Source organism: Crotalus tigris, unplaced genomic scaffold (genome assembly GCF_016545835.1).
Source record: "Crotalus tigris isolate CLP2741 ecotype Arizona unplaced genomic scaffold, ASM1654583v1 scf7180000024359.8030256, whole genome shotgun sequence".
NCBI classification, from domain to species: domain Eukaryota; kingdom Metazoa; phylum Chordata; class Lepidosauria; order Squamata; family Viperidae; genus Crotalus; species Crotalus tigris.
The window spans coordinates 1886685-1908958 of NW_024100528.1; the positions used below are offsets into that span (position 1 = coordinate 1886685).

Genomic DNA, 22274 nt, shown 5'->3' on the forward strand with positions numbered 1-22274 from the left:
AAGTAAAATCTCAGGCTAGCAAGGGCACCTATGATTAGATCACCTGTTATTTCTCCCAGATATGGCACTACCTGGATTCAGTCTTGGCAGATGTTTTCATTTATCTGAACTGGGAAGAACAATGCTTGTTGCCTTACAGTAAGTACAGTGATCCTGAGTTGCTAAGTAATCTCAATATAAATATTTCCCTTTCTCCAAGCAACACAAAACACAGAGAAAGCTAAAGAAGATAAGAAAACTGGAAGGAGGAAATCAGTAGCAAACAAAAAAACATTTCAAGTGCCAAGGACTGGCCCTCCTTTTTTGCCATCCTAATTTATAATCTCATAAATTTAACATTTTTCAGTGGCATGAGTATGTGGCATACCATTTTAGAGTTGTATAGAATTCAACAATGTATAAATTAATGGATTCTTTAACTCTTCATAACTCATAATCACACACTTAAATACATAATACTACATTAAAATACTTTTAAGGATACACAGCAGGGACAAAAAAGGGAGTAATTAAAACATTGCCAGCAGCACTATTCTTAGCTCCTCTAATCAACATCAAGAAACATGTTTCCATGGAAAGAAAAGCAGGCATCAAAAAGTAAAATGCAAATATATTGTCGAATCTGTTTTCTTATAGCTTGGAAAGATTCACATGAAGGTTTGCCTTCAGATGAACCTCCAATTAATCTGTTTAAATTTATTTAATCCATCACAATAAATAGTTAGGAAACTATAAAAAAATTCAATGTGGCTATGTATTATCATTTATAGTTTCAACTCTAACAAGATGAAAATTAAAATGATGTATACATTATATATCTTATTTTATTCTGTAAGATTTACTATTTCATTTATTTAGAGTATTATCATGCAATTACTCCTTTAACAGCTTCGGGCAATATTTGACTGAAATCATACTACCATTATTCAAAATGACGACAAAATGGGGGAGGCTTTCCAGTGAAAAAAAAATGGGATGAAGTCATATAAACATAGTTAGTTACACAGTACAGTAGTTTTCCTGGACAGAGAATTCTCTGATTAGTTGAAGCGATCTTCATAACAAATCACTAACACTAAACGTTTGTGTTAGTGATAAAATATGCCTTAGGATCTTCTACAGATCTTAGTTGAATTGCCTCATTTGATCTAACTAAGATGAAAGCTATGGAATTAGGAGGCTGGTCAATAAGGAACTACTGGTCAAAAGTAGTAACTTAAACAGGATTCAGAAAGAAAGAGAAAGGAGTGTTCATTTTACATATGTACATGCATCAGTGGAAAATATTTAATTGAGAGGTATGAAAACATAAATAATTCTTATATGCTAAAAGAAACTAAGTCATGTACAGAATGGCCTATCAAATGTATATTTGAGAAACTTACACTAGCAGCAGAGGCAAAGGAATCAGGGCCATGAGCCACATTTCTTATGTTGTCACTTCCAAAACGTGCTCTAATGCTGTTTGGAGCATCGGTTCGGGCTACAACTGAATTTGCGGGTCCTAATAATTGTTTCCATCTGCCTATGGCATCATCTCCCAAAATCTCCATGGCAACAACAGGGCCACTTGTAATAAACTCAAGAAGCTCACTGAAAACAGAAAATAGAATAGTCAGGATACCTGGGAAACCAAATGCTTCAACAGGATTCTTCCATCCTAAACAAATTAATACCAACAAAGTTGGGTACATAGTACAAATATTAAGCTACTATAGTAAAAATAGTAAGTTGCAGAAAAATCTGATTAGAAATAATATTTTCATATTTTTGAAACAATACTTTGTTTATTCTGTTATCTTTTGCAACATCAGAAACTATTTTAATATTTTAAGAAAGGCAGAACTGAAAAGAGATAACAGATTTGCTGACTACTCAGGAACTCTGATCTTATGTTTAATTGCAAATTAAGCAGAACATAAATCCTAAACTTTTGGCTCCTTAGAAATTGGCAGCCTAGAAGCCAAATGAAGCTTGCCAAGTCTATCAAGCCAGGCATCTCTCTCTGTAGAACTCTATCTATTATTTATGTACATATATGGGCGATCATGTTCAATCACAAACATGCATGTCAAGAAAACAAAGTACTGGTCACAGTGTGTATATAAAGCATTACAAAATAAATTTAGCACATCAGTACTGCTCCCAGAAACAGCAGGCACCTAATTAAGTGGATAGTCAAGAATAGTACAGATCACTTAATTTCTTAACATTACTTTTACAGTATATAGGTAGTCCTTGACTTACAAACACAATTGAGCCCAGAATTGAAGTCATATGTTATTGCAGTCATTAAGTGAGGTGCCCATATGACCATCTCACTCAATAACCACAGTTCCATCATTCCCAGTTGCAGTTGTTAGGCGATTGCCTGGATTGTTAGGTGAAGTTTCAGTAAGGATCATTCTCCCTTCCATTCATGTTCTTTTGGCTCTGCACAGTGGTACTGCCAGCGGTAACCCCAATTGCCCCTCCTGCCCAGTTGACCTTCACCACCTTAAGCCATTTTCCAAGCAGGCATCCCTTTCCTTCTGCAAGCTTGCACCTCATTAGAAACTTCCTGATCCAAATCTCATGAAAATTAGACATGTGGTTTGAAGAACAGCAGGAGCCTTGTTCTTGGGTTGCTTCAAAAGCCTCATTTCCCCAAATCATGTGCACCATTTCTTTTGCACATCGTGAGGGCTTTCACATAAAAAGGGATATTGGTTTGAAGAAAGGATCAAGGTGGTGAAGATCAGCTGGTATAGGGACAATTGTAATGGCTGCTGATGAATGCCACTGTACAAGCAGCCAAAATGGGGGAGGGGGAGGGATATACAAGGGGAGCTGTGGCATCCCCAGGGTTGTAAGGGCATGTGTGCTGTAAAGCACTTGACTTTTTATCATGTGACCACAGCCGCAACTTCAGGCAGGGGTTGTAACTACCTTTATTTGGAGCCGTTGTAATTACAGCTGGTTGCTGAACATACCGTTGTACGTTGAGGACTGCCTATAATACAGTAATGTGCACATTTGACTCCCATGTTCTACCCAATATATTTTAAACCAAAGAGCTTGCCATTGTGTCCTGGAACACAGAGAGGCAGCTTGGGAAGTTGCAAGATTACCTTGCCTATTCCCAGTCTCCTGGAAAGGAAAAACTGATTAATTTTATATTTTGCAGTGATTAGAACAAGAACACCCCTTTTTAATGGACCACTTTTTTGGCAGCAACCATCAAAGGAAATTGCTGTAAACAAACTATTGTCCTTAAATTTCCAGTCTGTCTATGCTGACTAACAATAGCTATTTATTGATTTACTGGATATTTCATAGATTGAATCACTGAATCTTCTGTGATACTCTGCAGTCTACACTATACTAATACTAATACTATACTACTGTACTATAAAGTCAATTTGCTTAATGGTAAGAAAATGAAAAGGATCAAGATCATTTTGAAACAAAAACACACTGCAAAACAACTAAGTATGTAATACCACAATAAAATGTAGAATGAAAGATGTATTAAGGTAGGACCATGTATACTCTTGTAAGAAAGTTCTAAAGATGAGAAAACGATGAAAGAGTATTTTAATGTTGTTAGAATATATTTAGTTTATTAGAATAAAAGTATCAGAGCAGGTTGCAGGACCTAGCTGGTACTAAAAAAATCTAAATAAGGCCCAATCTGATTAGCACTTGGATCATAGGGATTTTTTAATGCTGAAATCAAAAATATATTTTAGAAGGTAGCAAAAGAAAATGACTTATTTTTATCAAGAAAACAACATGGATGTTTCAATGAAATCACCAGGATTTGAGTCTGACTTGACTACAAACCTGACAGAATGAAAACCAATAACTATCCAATTCTGTACAAGGAAAACAGTATAAAATTAAGAGAAGTCTAGTTTTTCTATGCTTATCAAATACTATCTATATTATATTTGTGTAGATAACTCAAAGGACATTGATAGAAAGCAACATGGTAAGAGTTTTTATTTCATGGAATGTAACATACATTAAACCACTCAGTGTACCAAAACGTATACTCACTTGTAGTAAGGCTTAGCTTGATGGTCTGCGTGTAAATCCATTGCTTCTCCCCTATAAAAGATATTTTTAAGAATATTTTTAATATTCTTAATTAATAGATTCTTCTATTTTTAATTAATGTGTACACAATATTCCTAGCATTTTCTTAATAACAGCAAGCAAGATTCATTCATTCATTCATTCATGTAATATCACATTATAATAGATAGTATTTATCGTTATTTCTTCCATTCTTGGGCTACTGCATGGTTCAAGATAGAAACACTGTATATAATTGCACAGTCACACTTTAATGATATCAAGAAACAGCATATATTGGTAACATCTATGCATTCTAGGGTAATTTTACAAAAGATTGTACTTCACGAATCAGTAAAAATTTAAAATGTAAAGTATATTTCTATTTTTTTGAAAAATAAGCAATGATTAAAATCTCACCTTGTAAGTTTCACCATTTTAGCCTTTGTTATTGTAAAACCAGAATTAATAATCATATCAATAATTTCTCCAAGTCTGAGTGCTACATCTGGTTTTAATAATGCCAAGGTTCTATAACAAATTTAAATGAGAAAATTTTAAAAATAGCTTATGCATCAACGTTTACCAAGACAGGAAAACATAATCATGTCAATCATCATGATGTGATCATTCCTAGTGCCCAGATAAATAATGGAAGTATTTGGTCCAAACATTTTAGTACTGCAAATGAGTTTTGAAAAAAGTTACACAGGAACAAATAGTAAGAAGGGTATTTCTTTAGATATTGTTGTCTTTTTGTCCTCTTCAGATTCTAGTTGGGAGGAAAGGGACCTTATGCTAGGCAAATAAGGACCCACATATTTGTTAAGCAGCTATATCAGACACGTCAAACTCACGATGTCACATGACATTGTGCAACGTATCGAGATAGTTTTGCCATTGCCGGCAATGGGGTGAGTGCGACTTCCGCAGGCTGGCAGTTTGACACCCCTGAGCTATATATTGGGTCATATATTAGGAAGGACCCTAATATATGACCCAAAAAGGGAGAGAGAGCAGCTAATTATACTTTTGCAATATTGCTAGTTTTTAATATTCTCATACTGAAAAATGGAAATATATTCTTATGATGAGAGATGCTGGTTTTTCAAAAATCTAAACGTAATCCAGCAGATTTTTTTTTTTTATCCTGTCACCCTCATTATCCCATGACCCTGTTCCTTTGATAACTGCAATATAACTGGAACACTTGGGGTAGGGAGCAATTAAGGGAGAAAAATATTCTTTAGTGTCTTTGTCAGAAACTGAGAAAGGCAAGTGATTAGCTGAAATTTAATTATGACAATATCTGGATTATGATACTGTAGGGGAGAAATGCTAGAGATTGGTGTGAAAGGGAGAAAGAAGAGGAAGTGGTGTCCCTAACCAAAGTGTAATCACTGTGGGAAAGCAGCAGTATCTTTTTCTTTGCTTTTCTAACTTTTCCCTGAGGAAATCAAGTAGTTCAAGCACCATGGTCAGCTCCAAGCCAGATAAACATCTCAAAAAAACTCCAGTACAAGCTTAGTTTTAACAAATTTCCTGAAGATTAAGCTGGATTTTTAATGACAATACAAGTTTCTAAAGTTTTATCTAGGTCAGAAGACACTCACAGTTGACCTGAGAACCAATCTCTCCTACCTCTCGTATTATAAATTGGCTAAATCACTGAGCAAGAACTATTCTGAGGTTAAATAAGGAAGGAGGAGTTTGCTGGAGGCTTTTGTTCTTTTGTTTTTCCCTGGGAACAATAGCTGACTATGAGGAAGGAAGGAAAGAAAGGAATCTAAGCCACCATTCAAATTATGGGATGAAATCATCCAAGATGCAAAAAAGACTCTAACGTATACAAACTTTTAGACGTAGAAACTGTGCAATTTTATTTTGTATACGCTCAAAAGAAATGCCAGATTAATTTTTAGTTTTTTTCTTAGAGGCTAAGCTGCCATTTTAGATGAGCCTACCCATTGTTCCTCTTCCTCTCCCTTTTTAAAAAAATCCTAACACATATTTTCTTTGCTAATGAAAGAGTCCCCTTTCTTTCTTGCTATACAGGCAGTCCTCAATTTACAATAGTTTATTTAGTGACCGTCCAAAGTCATAATGGCACTGTAAAAAGTGACTTATGACCATTTTTCACATTTACGCCTATTGTAGCATCCCCATGGTCAAGTGATCAAAATTTCGTTGCTCAGCAACTGACTCATGTTTATGATGGTTGCAGTGTCCCGAGGTCATGTGATCATATTTGGCAACCTTCTGACAAGCAAAAGCCATGGGGAAGCCAGTTTCACTTAGCAACTGAATTATGAATTTACAACTGCATTGGTTCATTTAACAACTATGGCAAGAAAGGTCATAAAATGAGGCAAAACTCACTTTACGAATGTCTTACTTAACAACAGAAATTTCAGGCTCAACTGTGGTCATAAATCGAGGACTACCTGTTACTTTAAAAATCTCTAAATGCTAGTTGACACATACTTTTGGTACTGATTTGTATCTTGGGGGATAATCTGGCATATTAACTTGATATCAATAATGCCATATTGATCAACAATATGTTGATGTCAGTAAATATTTTGATCAATAATAATTTTAATGAAACCAGTGAATCACATTTGTACATTATCTCTCTTCTATTTTAACAATTTATGTCACACAAATTTTTTGAAGAGAAAGGAATTTGCTATTACTTTATTGTTGTTGTTATTGTTGTTATCCGCATTGCTAATGTGGAAATGAACAAATGTCATCAAAACCTAGTTTTCTTCCTTTCTGAAAACATTTTCAACAGTGCTAAAAAAACTAGTTTGCCATTTTCAGCTCTTTCTAAGTACTATTTCTGAAATAATTTGTGAGTATTACCATCAGTTGGAAAGAAACCCCAGTATAAAAGAAACACAAATACAAAAGAAGACATAAGTTTTTTCCAAAATTTAAACATATTAATAATTAGTGATTAATAATACATTGGAGTATATATAAAAGCAATATATGCATATATTTTATACACACAAACACATTTTAATTAGATTATCTAGGAACTTGAGTAGCAAAAATAAAAATGGCTTTGTTGTTCATAATCAGTAAATTTAAATCAGATGATGAAAAATAATCTGTATTATAGTAATACTGCTAACTTTTGGGGGCGATAATTTTTCTGGTACAACAATTTTCCAGCTTATTTGCTATTTTATCACAGGATCTTAATTCTTTTATGTTTCAAGGTGTTGTTTGGAGTATCATTAAAAACTTAGAAAAGACAACTTAGGCTCTATAACCATGGTCTGAGTTGTAACAGATCTAATATGAATATTTTTGAAAATTTTAATTGTAAGCCCCTGATAGTAAATAGGATATAACTACACAAAGTTAAAGCAGCAAAAAACTATATGAAAAGCAAGACATGACTATAATAAAGAGTTTGCTTCTGCTTTTTTATGTTCACATACTTGGTTCCAATTTTTCTAAGGATCAATTTAATATAATACCTTTCTCCATTTTTCCTTTTATCCATCAGAAAATCCAGTGCTAATTCTTGTATATAATAAGATGACTCAGTAAGTGAAGTATGTTGATTAACTTACAAAACTGAAAATTCCTCAGAAGTTCAGAAACAGCACTTTCTCACCTTTCTTTGCAACTGCCCAACACGCGAGAGGTATATTGATCTGCATAGTCCACCAAATTGAGGTGGCGTGAAAAAATAGTAATTCTGTTGCCCACAAAGAAATCTTTAAAATTCAGATCTTCATATTTAGTGCGATTTAAGAATCTGAAGCGATTCTTCATGTCATACTGAAGAGTAAAGAGACAGCTGTTTTAATGTTCTTATTTTAAATTAAAATATATAACATTTCAATAACATTCAGTCAAATGTTGGATACTGAATTCCTACTTGATGCATATAGGAAAAAAATCCAGAAAGGGTCATAGAAAAGAAGGTAGAATAACATCCCCATTTGCCCTTTTTATTTTCTGTTTTATTGACAAAAATGTGACAACTTTTCTGATTTAACTTTTCTGGTTAATTTTTTTAACAAATCATGTTTCCTAGTTACCTGCCTAATTTGTTGGCTCTCATGTAGTTTGTAGTTTGTCACATTTTAAGCATGAACTTTGTGATTCTGAGTCTCTGATGACCATGAAAAAATTAAATGTCTTCCTGAGATGATTATAATTATGCTATAACAACTGAAAAGGAGCCAGTGTGATATAGTGATTACAGTATTGCCAAAGACCCCCAAGTTCTAGTCTACTGTCTATTATGGGCACTTACAGGGTGATTTGGGGGTAGAGATTTTAAGCACTATATAAAGATTGAGATAAACGTTTAACAAAAAACAAATGGGCCAATCCAATTCCTTTTGTATTAAACAATTCTACAATTATTATATTAATGGTTTTTAGAGATCATCTCATCCAACTACCCACTCAACACAGGATGCACTGAAGTACATCCAACATATGATCATTCAGCCTGTTTGAGGGATTCCAATAACTCAATACTTTCTGTGGCAGTTTGTTCTTCCTGCCCTCTAGTCTCAACCAACTTCTTGGTAGGTTTAAACCACTGGTTTTGGTCCTACCCTATGGGGCAATTGACAAAAATCAATTTTCTTCTTCTATGTGAAAACTATTTGAACATTGTTATCATGTCACCTTTCAATCATTTTTCTTAGCCTATGTTCTTTCTTTCTTCTACTTGCCTATCCTAAGATGCAATTCCCTTCTTTCTCATTATTGATGATTAGCTAGGGCTCTATTTTATTTCTAAGAAAAGACAGGTGCAAAACAGAACTTAAAAGCTCTGCCTTCTCACTGTCACCCATTACCAATTCACCACTATCTCCTTGCAATGGACTTTACTCTGTTTGGTTTTCCTTTAATTTCTTACACTGCATAATTTACACAGTTTATAATGAAGTTTCTCTCCTGTTTGCTCACATTCTGGAAATAAGCGACTATGCCATAAAATGCTTCACTATTATTTGTCATTTGTTCTGATAATTATTGCAAAAGTTTCAATCCATTTTCAAATGCTAACACATCTGTTTTTATTAATACAAACATGTATAAATAATTCGCCTGTTCATCCTGAATTATGTATACATCTGTTTACCCAAAGACACAGGTGCACAATAAAGCCAATAAACAGAATTATTCTAAATTGTAAATACAGCTTGTTAATTTCTTCCTTTCCCTTTTTCTTGCACTCTCTTCGCCCATGATCAAATGAAGTCCACTGAATTAGAATTAAAAGGTCTTAGGCACACACTTAATCCATCCACGAGAAAAGTCTTACATTAAAATAAAGAATTAATTTCATAAATCTCTGGCATCTTTCTTTCAGACTCATGAAAAGTATCTGGCAACCTTTATTAATAGCAAAGAAAAGATTGATAGAAGAGAATATTTGTAGTTCAGCGTTGGATTGTGGGGTCCTTGGTGCTTTCTGAGTTTGGTGGTTTCCTTGTAGATGTTTCATTAGAATGACATTTCATTAATCAAAGAAGAGATTGCACAAAACCAAAATGAGCAAATATCAGACAGACTGCAACAACAAACAAAAAAACCACAAATTCACCCATCATCCTAATATAATTTGTTGGGGTTTCAGTTAGAAAATTGTGTATGTTCAGTCACTGTGGTTTGTAAACTCTGGTTTAAAATTAATGAAATTTGTGAATCCTCAGCCTTTGAATTAGCTTTATACTAACAATAAGGAAAAATCAGGCAATATAATTCCATGGGATCTAGATTACATATTTAAAAAATGTAATATATTCTGCATGAAAAAAATAGTATTTTATAATGCAGAAGACCAGATAAATATTATTAACCTATTCTTACTCATTCCTTTTTTCCCATTATTCTATTTTATTTCTTGTATTATTTTTACTTCCTACCTTGTATTATTTAGGTAAATATATTTGAATTTTTAAACTGTTATTTATAGGTTGTTTTATTTTCTTCAAGAAAATAACTCTTTTTAAAAAAAAAGTTTATTGTTAAGTATATTTTGAGAACTTAGCCAACTATGGTTTATTCAATAATCCCTCGTTATATAAATGATTGTGTGACAGTAAACCAAGACTATCCATCCCACCTAACTTATGCATATCTTTAAGCTAATAAGAGCTATGCAGATCATATGCATACACACAAATAAATATACAAAACATACCAATTCACTAATTCAAGTTCTGATCAGTATCAAACTCATTAATATTTAACATCGAGAGAAAAAAACAAAAATTGGATAAGCAGACTTTACATACTAATCCTATGTAACTTATTTAACTTGTGAAAGGAAATATATCATGGGATTTCATCTCCATGATCAGATTTCAAGTCCATGGTCACAGAAAAAAATAAAGGAAACAAAATGGCTAAGTGGATTATCTCGAGCAAGATTGTTCAACCTGCCCTTATTTGTTGGGAAGCTTCATATTTTTCTCAATTAATTTGAGTGGAGTATAAATTCACACTCAGTTTTTCTCAATTACATTCTTTCTTTGTATGAAAAGATATTGCAATTATATGTAGGTTTCTGAAAAGGGGAAATAATGCCATCTTCTTCTCCCACATCATGCAGTTCTTGGGGAAGGAAAGCAATTCTTCTATTTCTAGTTTGTGTAACACGCAATCCATGTTATTAAAGTTAGTTTTGCTTTCAAACAAACCATTTATAAAATACTTTTATACAAAATAATCCTACCATTTCCACTGATCCATCTTTAGGGTAATACAAAAGCTCATAACGTCGAAAAAGTGAAGCATTTGCATCATACCATTCTGCAATGAAAGCAAATCTTTCATCTTGACTCTAGAAAACAAAAGTCAAATGTATGGCTTCTGTAACAATTTCAGAATAGACAATATGTTCAATATTTCTTCCAATAATACCTAACAATATTGCTTAGTTATTTGCAGTGAAAGGCATCAAGATTTGTCAATCTGGCACCAAAAGCTGGAATTTTAAATAAGGAGCATTACTTTTTTAAATGTTTCTCCAAAATTATGGATCAATTCACTGTTTTCATTGACAACTATTGCTATTCATTTACAACAGTACATACTAGTGATTATCTGGACATCATAGTATAAAATCAATACAGATGCCCATAAAATGCATATTTTATTTATTTTATACTCTATCTTATCAGACTTTTCTGAGAGTTCTAGGTTACTTCTTCTGACTGCTGGCTGCCAGCAGTTTGGCAGTTCGAGTCTCACCAGCTCAAGTTTGACTCAGCCTTCCAGCCTTCCGAGGTTGGTAAAATGAGGACCCAGATTGTTGGGGGCAATGTGCTGGCTCTGTAAACCACTTAGAGAGGGCTGTAAAGCACTGTGAAATGGGCTATAAGTTTATATGTATATATATGCACAGAGTGAGAATGCCACTTATATATTAGAGAGCTTCATACTCTCAACTTCTCCAGATTATTTAAAATTCAAGGATTAATCAAATATTATGTATTTAAAAGTTCAGTATTCAAAAGCAGCTGATGACATACAAAGAGACAATTGTCAGCCAGTCTTTTTCTAAAGCTCAAAACAACACACAGTATGTATTATTTGTGGCTCACTGAAGACACAGCAGTTGCTAAGAGTGCTTTTCTATCCAAAAAGCAGCTTGTATACTTTTGCCACTGCTGTAAAAAGGCAATAAGTCATTACCAACAGAGATCAAATGAAAGATTTTACATCTACTTACCAGAAAAGACAGAAACAAATGGATTCATTACTTACCATTAGCTGTTTGAAGGCTCACACTTTTTTAAAACAGTAGTTTAAAATAATGATCCCCAACCTTTTTCACACCATGGACCAGTTTTGTGGAAGACAATTTTTCCACGGACAGGCGTGAGGGATGGTTTTGGTTTCACTAAATCACCCGCCACTCCCCTCCAGTTGTGCAGCTCAGTTCCTAACAGGCCATGGACCAGTACTGATCCATGGCCTGGGGATTGGGGACCCCGGGTTTAAAAAGTACTTTCAAATGAGACTCTTACTGTATAATTACTTTGCTTTATTTACTATATAAATTGTATCATACTTATATCAACTAATATTTTTCCACTGAAGACTTGCACTTTTTCTAAGCATAAATATCCAGGTAGGAGATAAAATAGTACAGGGCCATTTTTTTTAAACCCATTTAGATGGAAGAATGTATAACTGAGGAAGAGTCTATTTCTAGATGTAGAGCTATTTGCATTCTGCAAAGCAAATATTTATTTGCTTTCAAAATCCAGGCTATAAATAAAATAGTGAGTAGTTCTGAATAGGATGTAGCAGTAATACTATAATATTTTTATTTATGTTCACATCTGATTACTGTATATTGAAATAGAAACAATTCCAAATCATGTATGAGCTGCCTATTTTTTCCAAGAATATGAGAACCAAGCTAATACTTTACTATTAATACATTTTGTCAACTCCAATATATGTCTTCCTCCAGTAGAAAATGTATGCAACCCACAGATGAACATAAGAGATTAACCCTTTCCTCAAACTATTTAAATACATAACCAAAAGTAAAGAACAAAACCAACAGCCCAGAGTAGCAACCCCTAACCTTTTGGGCACCAGGGATTGATTCTGTGGAGAGAGTTTTTTTCCTGTGGACTGGAGGGAACATGGTTTTGTGTGCTGCCTGCATCCTGCAGATGGGGCCTTCACTTGTTCACATGGCCTGGTTTCTGGCATGCTGCAGCTTGATGCTGGTCCACGGACTCGGATTGGGGACCCCTGCCTAGTACTAAGATAAACAGCAAATATACCAAACAAAGCTATAAACACGGAACTTCAAAGAAGATTTTTCTGTCCCAGTCTACGTGAGTCCTTGTTATGCTCACAAGAAGAAATCCCTCTTCCAAGAAACAGGCAGGAACCGCAAGAAAAAAACAACTCCTTTTATTCTCACAGACCTGAGTCAATGTCCAAGGCAAACAAACACAGTCCACAGAAACTTGATCCTCAACACAAAGGGTTGCCTTTGGCAACCAGCACCTCCCACACCTTCCCTTTTATAATTCAGCCAAGGCGTGGCTTCCTAATGCCTTCTCCTTTGCCTTTGGAGTCACCCCATTGCATTCCTCTGTCCCACTTGCTTCTCCTGCCTGCGCCAGCTGTTCTTCATCACTATCCAACTCAGGCTCCCAGCACAGCTGTGTCTCAGCCCGAACGTGATTAGAGGGGCCAGGCTCCTTGTCCTACTGTAAGTCTTGGAGCTCCTCAGAGCCTTCCTCTGACTCTAATATCACTCCAGGCCTCTCCTCCTCATCTGATTCCTCAGACTCAGCTGCCGGATCCACTAGCTGGCGAGGAATCACAACACGGATATACCCCAACTGAGAATGGCAGAACAAGTTACTGTATGTAAACAATCAGCAAACATATTCTGCTGTGCACTGATGATATTAGCAGAAATGAAAGATCTGCAGAAAAATAACCCAGATCAGAAACATGCCTTCCTCTCCCCATGTTAAGAAAGAATATTAGATATTCCCTGATAGTAGGGGAAATATCTCTTGTAGGGAAGATGGGTAGCATAAAAATGTAATAAATAAATAAAACTAAATAAAATTAGGAAAGGAAAACCTCTTTCAAATGCCTGGAGAAGATGGAATTAAGGATGTAGTTCCTGTATTTTGCAGATGGCAATGAAACTGATTTAAATCTGCAGAATCTACTGTACATTGTAGACTACTCCTTGTCATACCTTCTGTTCAATTTTTAACCTGCAAAATGAACTACAGGTTCACCAAATGATGTGACAAAGTTTTTTCAGTTACTGCATTAAACTTCTAGAATGTCCTATCAAGGGACATCAGTCAAGCTTAGTTTTCCTACTTTTTAAAAATAGCTTTTTAAAATATTGGTTGGTGTTATTTCCTGCTGCTATGCCCTTTTTAAAAAGCTCATGTTATATTGTTGACATTTTGTCTATTTCCATTGCTTTGATACTCTCAAGTTGTTCTACAGAAAGGTTATTTACATACAGTAGCTTTGAACTGTGAACAATAAGATAAATATCTTTAAACCAGATAATTGTAAAATACACACAGAAGCACAATTAGAACTATATAATTTTTACCTTTTCCCCTCTCAGATCTCTCAAAATTGCCCATTCCTTGCCATTCAGTCAACTATTTAGAAACTATTATACATTTTTGTGCCAAATGAGAATTTTTAAAAATAAAACTAATTAGGATTTTTTTTTAATTACTATGACATTTGAATAGCAGACATGAAATTCTATGCATGACAGTCCCATGTTATTAAATGGGAACCATTCAGTTATGTTTAAAACTGCATCCCTAAATTATATCTTTAAATACTAAATGTGTGGTGATTATCAAAATAACATTATTTAGATTAAGATGTACATAATGAGTTAATTATAAAGTCCTAGAACACAATATTTAATACACTAATAAAAACCCCATTTATAGAACACAAACATTATGTAAACAGAGAAAGAGGGGGGGGAATCATATAAAATATATTTTAGGGGATGTTCCCCTAAAACTCTTGTAGGGCAGAGATAGCAGAGAAGGCAGACAACACTGCTGCCTCCAAATTATCCAGTAAACAGCTTAAATTGGGCCAAATGACTTCATAAAATCCTAGTCCAATGTAAATCTTATTTAAAAGTAAGCTTTTTCTTTAAAAAATCAACATATCCACCATTGAGCAGTGGCATTTCTAAGTTGTTGGCATGACTCACTTAGTCTCTTCAGGAAATAATGTGCCACATGCTATTTCAGCAACAATTTAAAAAAAAACCTGGTATGCTATCACAATTGTGTAAATGAGAAAATGCTATGAAAAATAATTTGTAATATATTCTTCATAGTTGAGTAGCAAGCACACTATATAAAAGAAAAATGTTCAAGACTTTGCAAAGCCAGTAAATCTATCAAATATAATTGAGTATGAAGCAATCTGAAGGAACTTTATTCAATTTGACAGCATGAACTTCTTTGAAATCAAATCATTCATTTGTAAGATCCTAGTGTACTTAACAATATTACTTCATTTACATCAATTTTTTCACAATAAAACTGCGTTCAAAGCAATTTACAATCAGAATATTTTTTAATTTTCAGATCAAGGCAACTATGCTGCATATTTTTGAAAGATTAAAAACAAACTGGAAGCTGTTACTGTTGAACACTGCGCTACACTCACTTTAATTAATTACAAGTAGTCCTTAACTTAAAAAGCCATTCATTTAGTGACCAGTTAAATTTACAAAGGAACTGAAAAAATGAATTACAACCAGTTCTTGCACTTATAACTGTTGCAGCATCTCCACCATCGCTTAATCAAAATTTGTGTACTTGGCAATTAGTATGTATTTCCTATGGTTGCAATGTCCCATTGTCATGTGATCACCATCTGCAATCTTTCCAGACAGCTTCTGGCAAGCAAAGTTAATGGGAGGAAACCAGATTTGCTTAATGACCAAATGATTCATTTAACAACTCAGTTATTCACTTAACAACCTCTGCTCAATCATTCAAGCCCTAGTCATCTCACGTTTCGACTACTGCAATGCACTCTACATGGGAACACCCTTGAAGAGCATTCAGAAGCTACAGCTGGTATAGTGTGTGGCAGAGCAGGCAGTTCTTAGGGCTGCCACCTGGCTGGTTTGCTTACAGATGTAATTCAAGGTGCTGAAAGCCCTGCAAGGCAAAGCGCCAGGTTAGTTGAGGAACATCTCAACCTGATGATACTGACCTAACCTACTTGTGCTAGCAAAGGAGGCATATTGCAGATCCATCAGTCAAGGAATTTCGGCTGTGTGGTCAAGAAGAGGAGCTTTCTCTGCTGTGGCTGCCTTTTGGAATATCTTACCCCCTAGGTGAGATCGGCTTCCACCCTTCTGACCTTCCCCCATAGCCTTAAGACCTTAGCTCTGCCAGATGGCTTGGGGTCCCAACAGGAGAGTAAGTATCACACTGGAGATGGTTGATTAATTAAGAACCAATCCACCTCCCTCCCATCCTGCTCCCTCCTTCCCTGTCTTGTAACTATGATTTTATTTGATAGTACTTTCATTTATTGTGTTAGGAATATTATCTCTGATGATTTTAATATTTTTATCCTGTGAGTCGCCCAGGCTTGCTTTGAAATGAAATGGACAGCAAATAAATTTAAATAAATAAACAAACAAACAAACATGGCAAAAAAGATTGTAAAATCAGGTGTGACTCACTTAACAACAACTTTGCTTAGCAATGGAAATTCTGGTCCCACTTAAGTTGAGGACTACAGCATTGTTTTTTCTATTTGTATTCCATCCCGTTCCAAGTACCATATTGTCCATAGTTCCCATATTTTAAGGAACGGTTAAACAAAAATGAAGTTGGAGAAACAGAAACACTACAAAAATGGGAAACAAATAACTAATGATGGATAAAAATCAAGCCCAGTGTAATTAATTAAAAGCCACTATGAACAAAAAGGCCTGCAAGGTCTGGTTAGAAACATTTAGATCTGAATGAAGTCAATGTAGCATATATAAAATGCACAAATGAGCCTTGAACTCAGTGTCTGAGTTCCCAAATGACCCTGAGCCAACTATGCCACAATCATTTTCTACGTCTAACACTTTCCTAAACATAAGAAAAGTACTACAGTTGGGTTCTCCTGGAACTGCAATAAGGGTGAAAAGTGACCTTCAGCCAGCTGATACCAGCGTGTGTTAGTGCTGAAGAATTTGAAAGGCGGTTCCAAAGAGCACACATTTTGCACTTACCTTGAACATTCCGAGAATATCGTGGCCTATTAAAAATTTATTGCCTTGCTACAAAGACGGACAAGAGTTCAACCAATCCCCTTCTTATTCACTACTGGGAACATTCTGAGCCAGCATTCATTGTGTACTACAGTTTAACCAAACAGGCTCCTGATCAGTCTGTCATTAAAATTAAATGCTTCTTTTTACCTTGGATTGCGTAAAATATTAACTCTTGGGCAATTCAGCTGAACGCAGATTTCAGTTACCACAATGTTTGATGGCATGCCCATAAAACTATTATCATAAAGACACATAGCAAGTTAATATTGGAACAGGGGTGTGTTGGTTTTTCTAACTTATCTAATATCTTTAGTAAAGAATTATGTAGCGAAAAAGAAAAGGAAAAATGGGAGGGCAGGCAAGAACAAAGAGGATTTCAACTGCAATTCATAGTTCTGGAACTAGGTACAGTGTGCATTTACAAAAGTCTAGTTAAGGTTCTAGTTTTATACTCCTTGACTGGAGCAAATTCCAATCAACTAAATGGGATTTACATTGAATATACTTGTAAAGACTAGCATTGTACCGTATTTTCCGGCGTATAAAACGACTTTCTAAACCAGCAGTTCTCAACCTGTGGGTCGCGACCCTTTTGGGGGTCGAACGATGCTTTCACAGGGGTCGCCTAAAACCATTGGAAAAAACATATTTCCGATGGTCTTAGAAACCGAGACACCGCTCCTCTATCTGGCCGCCGCTGCCGCCGCCCTCCTCCTCCTCCTCCTCCGCCAGCTCCGCCTCCAGAGCACCCTTCTCCTCTGATAGCGCCTGCTCCTGCTGCCACAGCGCCATTGCGCGCGCCCCCGATGCCGCCCTGGGCTGGCTCAGCAGCCAGTCTGAGCCGAGCTGGGTCTGGGCCGCTGCTGGAGCTGCCGCTGGGCTGCTCCGCCACTGCCACCGCTGCTGGCTGAGCTGAGCTGCAACGTCGAGCCAGTCTCCATGCCTCCTGGTTGTCCGGCCACATTCCACCGCCGTCCCCCCTCCGCACCATGCGGGAGCCTCCCCGTGCCACCCAGCCAGCCTCCCTCGCTGTTGGAGACCGCCTCGGCCCTCTGGTGCCCAGCACAGCCGTGGGGCTGCTGGGCAGGAGCCGCTCCTTCCCAGCTCACCGGGCTCTGGGCTTCAGAAGTGGCCAGGGGGCAGGGAAGAGGGTGAGGTGGCGGCAATGCCTGCATGTGCGTCGGAGGCCAGCCAGCCGGGCTGGGAGGGGAGAAGCAGTGCCTTCCGAGCAGGAGCTGGCGCTCCGGCCGCACCCCTCTTGCATGCGATGGGCTGCGTGGCGTGGAAAGGGGCTCCCGCGACCCCACCACTGTGATGGTGCTCAGGAGGCTGGAGGGGCAGGCAGGTCCCGGGAGGGGGCGGCTGGGAGAGGGCAAGAGGTGCCGGGATGAGGATGAGGGTTCCAGGTTGGTGGGTGTGAGAGGGCAGCCGGCAGCTCCAAGGCGCGCAGATCTTCTGCGCAGATTCCGAGGCCCCGGATGTGCCACTGCTTGGCTCTCCACCAGGCTCTCCGCCAGAGCCTCCCCCCTCCCCGGGCAATTGTGCGGAGCTGCTTGAGCATCCTTGGGAGCGCCTCCCCTCTTCAATCTCCTTCCTTCTGCATCTCCTTCCTTTCCCCTTCAATCTTCCTTCCTTCTCCATCTCCTTCCTTTCCCTTTCAATCTTCCTTCCTTCCTTCCATCTCCATCTCCATCCCTTGGTGGGTGTGAGAGGGCGGCCGGCGGCTCCGAGGTGCACAGATCTTCTGCGCAGCTTCCAAGGCCCTGGATGTGCCGCCGCTTGGCTTTCCACCAGAGCCTCCCCCCTCCCTGGGCAATTGTGTGGAGCTGCTTGTGCGTCCTTGGCAGCGCCTCCTCCCTTCAATCTCTCTCTCCTTCCTTCCTTTCTTCCTTCCGTCCTTCGTTCCTTCCTTTCCCCTTCAATCTTCCTTCCTTCTCCATCTCCTTCCTTTCCCCTTCCATCTTCCTTCCTACCTTCCTTCCTTCCTTCCTTCCATCTCTATCTCCATCCCTTCTCCTTCAATCTCTCTCTCCTTCCTTCCTTTCTTTCCCCTTCAATCTTCCTTCCTTCTATCTCCATCTCCATCCCTTCCCCTTCAATATCTCTCTCTCCTTCCTTCCTTCCTTCCCCCTTCAATCTTCTTCCTTTCCCCTTCAATCTTCCTTCCTTCCTTCCTTCCTTTCCCCTTCAATCTCCTTCCTTTCCCCTCCAATCTTCCTTCCTTCCTTCCATCTCCATCTCCATCCCTTCCCCTTCAATCTCTTTCTCCTTCTTTCCTTCTTTTCCCCTTCAATCTCCTTCCTTCTCCATCTCCTTCCTTTCCTCTTCAATCTTCCTTCCTTCCCCTTCCCTCCCTCCCCACATTTTTGAGCAAGGAAGAGTAAGCTTCTCCAGCGAGCATTGCTATATTTTTTTGTGATTAATCACTATGCTTAATTATATTCAATTCGTAACAATGAAAATACACCCTGCATATCAGATATTTACATTATGATTCATAACAGTAGCAAAATTAGTTATGAAGTAGCAACGAAAATAATTTTATGGTTGGGGATCACCACAACATGAGGAACTGTATTAAAGGGTCGCGGCATTAGGAAGGTTGAGAACCACTGTTCTAAACCATGAAAATCTTCTCAAAAGTCGGGAGTCGTCTTATACGCCCAGTCGTCTTATACGCCGGAAAATACGGTAAATCTTTTTAATTCAGATCAACTGATCAAATTAGCCATGCAAATAATCCCATTGCATAATGTTATACCTTTCTACTAAAGCTTAACCTGCATCACAATACAATTCAGGTGGCCAAAGGAAGAAGAATCTTGTCTATTTTTTTTCAATATCACATACTGTGTAATGCTATTTCTGAGCATTTTTACTATTGCAATCATAGAATTATCGAATACTTAAAGCACACCTTTTAAACTGCCAGTGTAAGGTGGCTGCTTAAACAGGGAATTAGTGTAAGCAGAAGGTCCAATTCTCCCATTTATTATTTTTAAAATCCAGTGGCAGAGACACAATGAAACTGTAGCAAACAATCTTGAATTGCAGGTGTTGGCAATCTTTTTGGGTCAAAGGATACAACTGAAATTTTATGCCCATGTAGTGATCTCACTTGAAATGATTTAACAAAATGGCTACAATGCAGACATGGACTTTCAAAAAAATACTTCGTAGAAAGCAAACTGATGACATTATATTCTGCCATCTCCTCTAGTTCCTAACTTGTCTTTTTGCTATGTCTCTTCCATCACAGTTTATCTTTCCCCTTTTTCTAGAAAAGGAGTTCTTAAATGTATGAACTATAAAAAGGCACTTTTCATTTACTGATTTTTAAAAATACATAAAATTAAAATCAGGTTCTATAGGAAGCCTAGCAGACACCAAGAGGAACGATGTTGATGATGTCCACGGGCACCACATATTCTAGTTTTCAATTATAGCCTACTATGGTTTGCAAGTTTGTGAGTCATTGCAGTCTTACTCATCTTTAGCTTACCTAACTCCTTTAACTGTAGATGTCTGAGATTGAACCTAAAAACATCTATAGGTAGTCCTCGACTTACAACAGTTCATTTAGTGACTGTTCGAAATTACAGTGGCACTGAAAAAAATGACTTATGACCGTTTTTCAGAGTTACAACCATCGCGGCATCCCCAGGATCATGTGATCAAAATTCAGATGCTTGGCAACTGACTCATGTTTATGAGGGTTGCGGAGTCTTGGGCTCAAATTATCAACTTTTGCAACCTGCTACAAGCAAAGTCAATAGAGAAGCCAGATTCACTTAAAAACCGTGTGACTATCTTAACAATTGCAGTGATTCACTTTATGACAAGAAAGATCATAAATGGGGCAAAATTTGCTTGACCACTGTGTTGCTGAGCAACAGAAATTTTGGGCTCAATTGTAGTCCTAATTCGAGGATTACCTGTATAGGCAAAATACATGTTATCAAAGCAAGTAAAAATTCTTTATGGCCTTTTGGACAGAGAACACTATAGCAAAATTCCATAAACCTATACTTATTAATAGAAAAATAGGTATAAATACATTAATACAGTAAAATAAAGTTTTTATAAAGTACGGCCCAAGGACTACAGAGGATAGTGCATCCAACCTAGCTTAAAATACTGATTAAATACAGGTGAACGTTCAATAATAATAATAATGTTATATTTATAACAATAATATTATAGCACACTTAGGGAAAAACCTATTAAGTCACTGAAATGACATTTTCATAACATGTTGGCTGCCCTATGTTTCAACATAATTATTTTTACAACAGTTTTAAGATCTCTAGAGGAAGAGATATTTACAAATGATTCAAGTTAATATTCTTGTCTAAAGAAACCCTAATTAAATGCTGGTAAATTATGCACTTTAAAAAGAGTACAGAAACCAGTAGAGAAATATCTTTGGCAAGTAAATAGCTCCACCTAGTGTTTCAAGAAGAACTGATTTTAATACTTAATCCTAATGCAATTACAGAATGTGATTACTTACAATCTGCTTACCCCTTTACTTGGAAACAAATCCCACTTCATTCAGTGGACTAGCTGGTATGCTGTTAATAGCATTTCAGCCTAAAATTTGAGTCCACAATTTGTAGACATGCTAACCTTATGGCCATATATTTTCAGATATACCAGTTTATTGAAAGTATTGAGTGATAAAGGAAAAATATTATTTACTTAAATGTTTCAAAGGTTTTCTACAAACTTGCTCTGAAAATACTGAAGGAGAATCCAATCTATTTTTATCTGAAGAGAATACCAGCATTATCAATTGTTTTCTTCATTGATGATACCCTTTTATTGATAGCTACTCTTTTATTTATAGATAAATTATTCCTTTCCAGTTAAACATAATTCTGTTCTTGGGGAATTATGCACCACTGCCAAAGCTGTTTACATCATGGAATTTTAATTAGAGATGTAAAGAAGTTTACAATAAAAAAACTGTCCTTAAAAATACTTTTCAAAACAAAAAGAAAATTGGAAAAATGTCCATTACCACTTTCATATAATTATTTATTTTATGCATGGTTTGAGTTCAGACAAAGCTCACAAAAACCAAAATGAAATAAGAGAATAGTATTAAGTTAAGTCAACTAGCAATACTTTATAAGAGGTAATTTCAAATACTGAAGGGCTGTGATCCATTAATATAATGAATCTGCATGAATAAAAATGATGGACTGTACACTACCACTCCGGCAGGGCTGCCATTATCTTTGCTCATCCAGACAGAAAATGAGCACTATCTATAGTGATCTGTAGAAGGCTGGCTCAGGAGCCTGCCACTTAAAAGAACAGAGAGGGAGGCATGCTCAAGTGATGCAAGCAAACTTGGGGATGCAGAGCCATTTAAGCAAAAAGT

General features: G+C 36.7%; 1 protein-coding gene across 1 annotated transcript in view; it reads right to left on the bottom strand.

Moving 5' to 3' along the window:
• The window catches only part of LOC120300793 (nucleoside diphosphate kinase 7-like), a 45961-nt gene that overhangs the window by 12560 nt on the left and 11127 nt on the right, over positions 1-22274 (bottom strand). Inside the window, exons 2-6 of the mRNA XM_039327263.1 lie at positions 10784-10891; positions 7694-7860; positions 4480-4590; positions 4042-4092; positions 1386-1593 (exon numbers count right to left, since the gene is read on the bottom strand). Coding sequence (XP_039183197.1) covers positions 1386-1593; positions 4042-4092; positions 4480-4590; positions 7694-7860; positions 10784-10891 — 645 coding nt within the window. The remainder of the gene's footprint in view (positions 1-1385; positions 1594-4041; positions 4093-4479; positions 4591-7693; positions 7861-10783; positions 10892-22274) is intronic.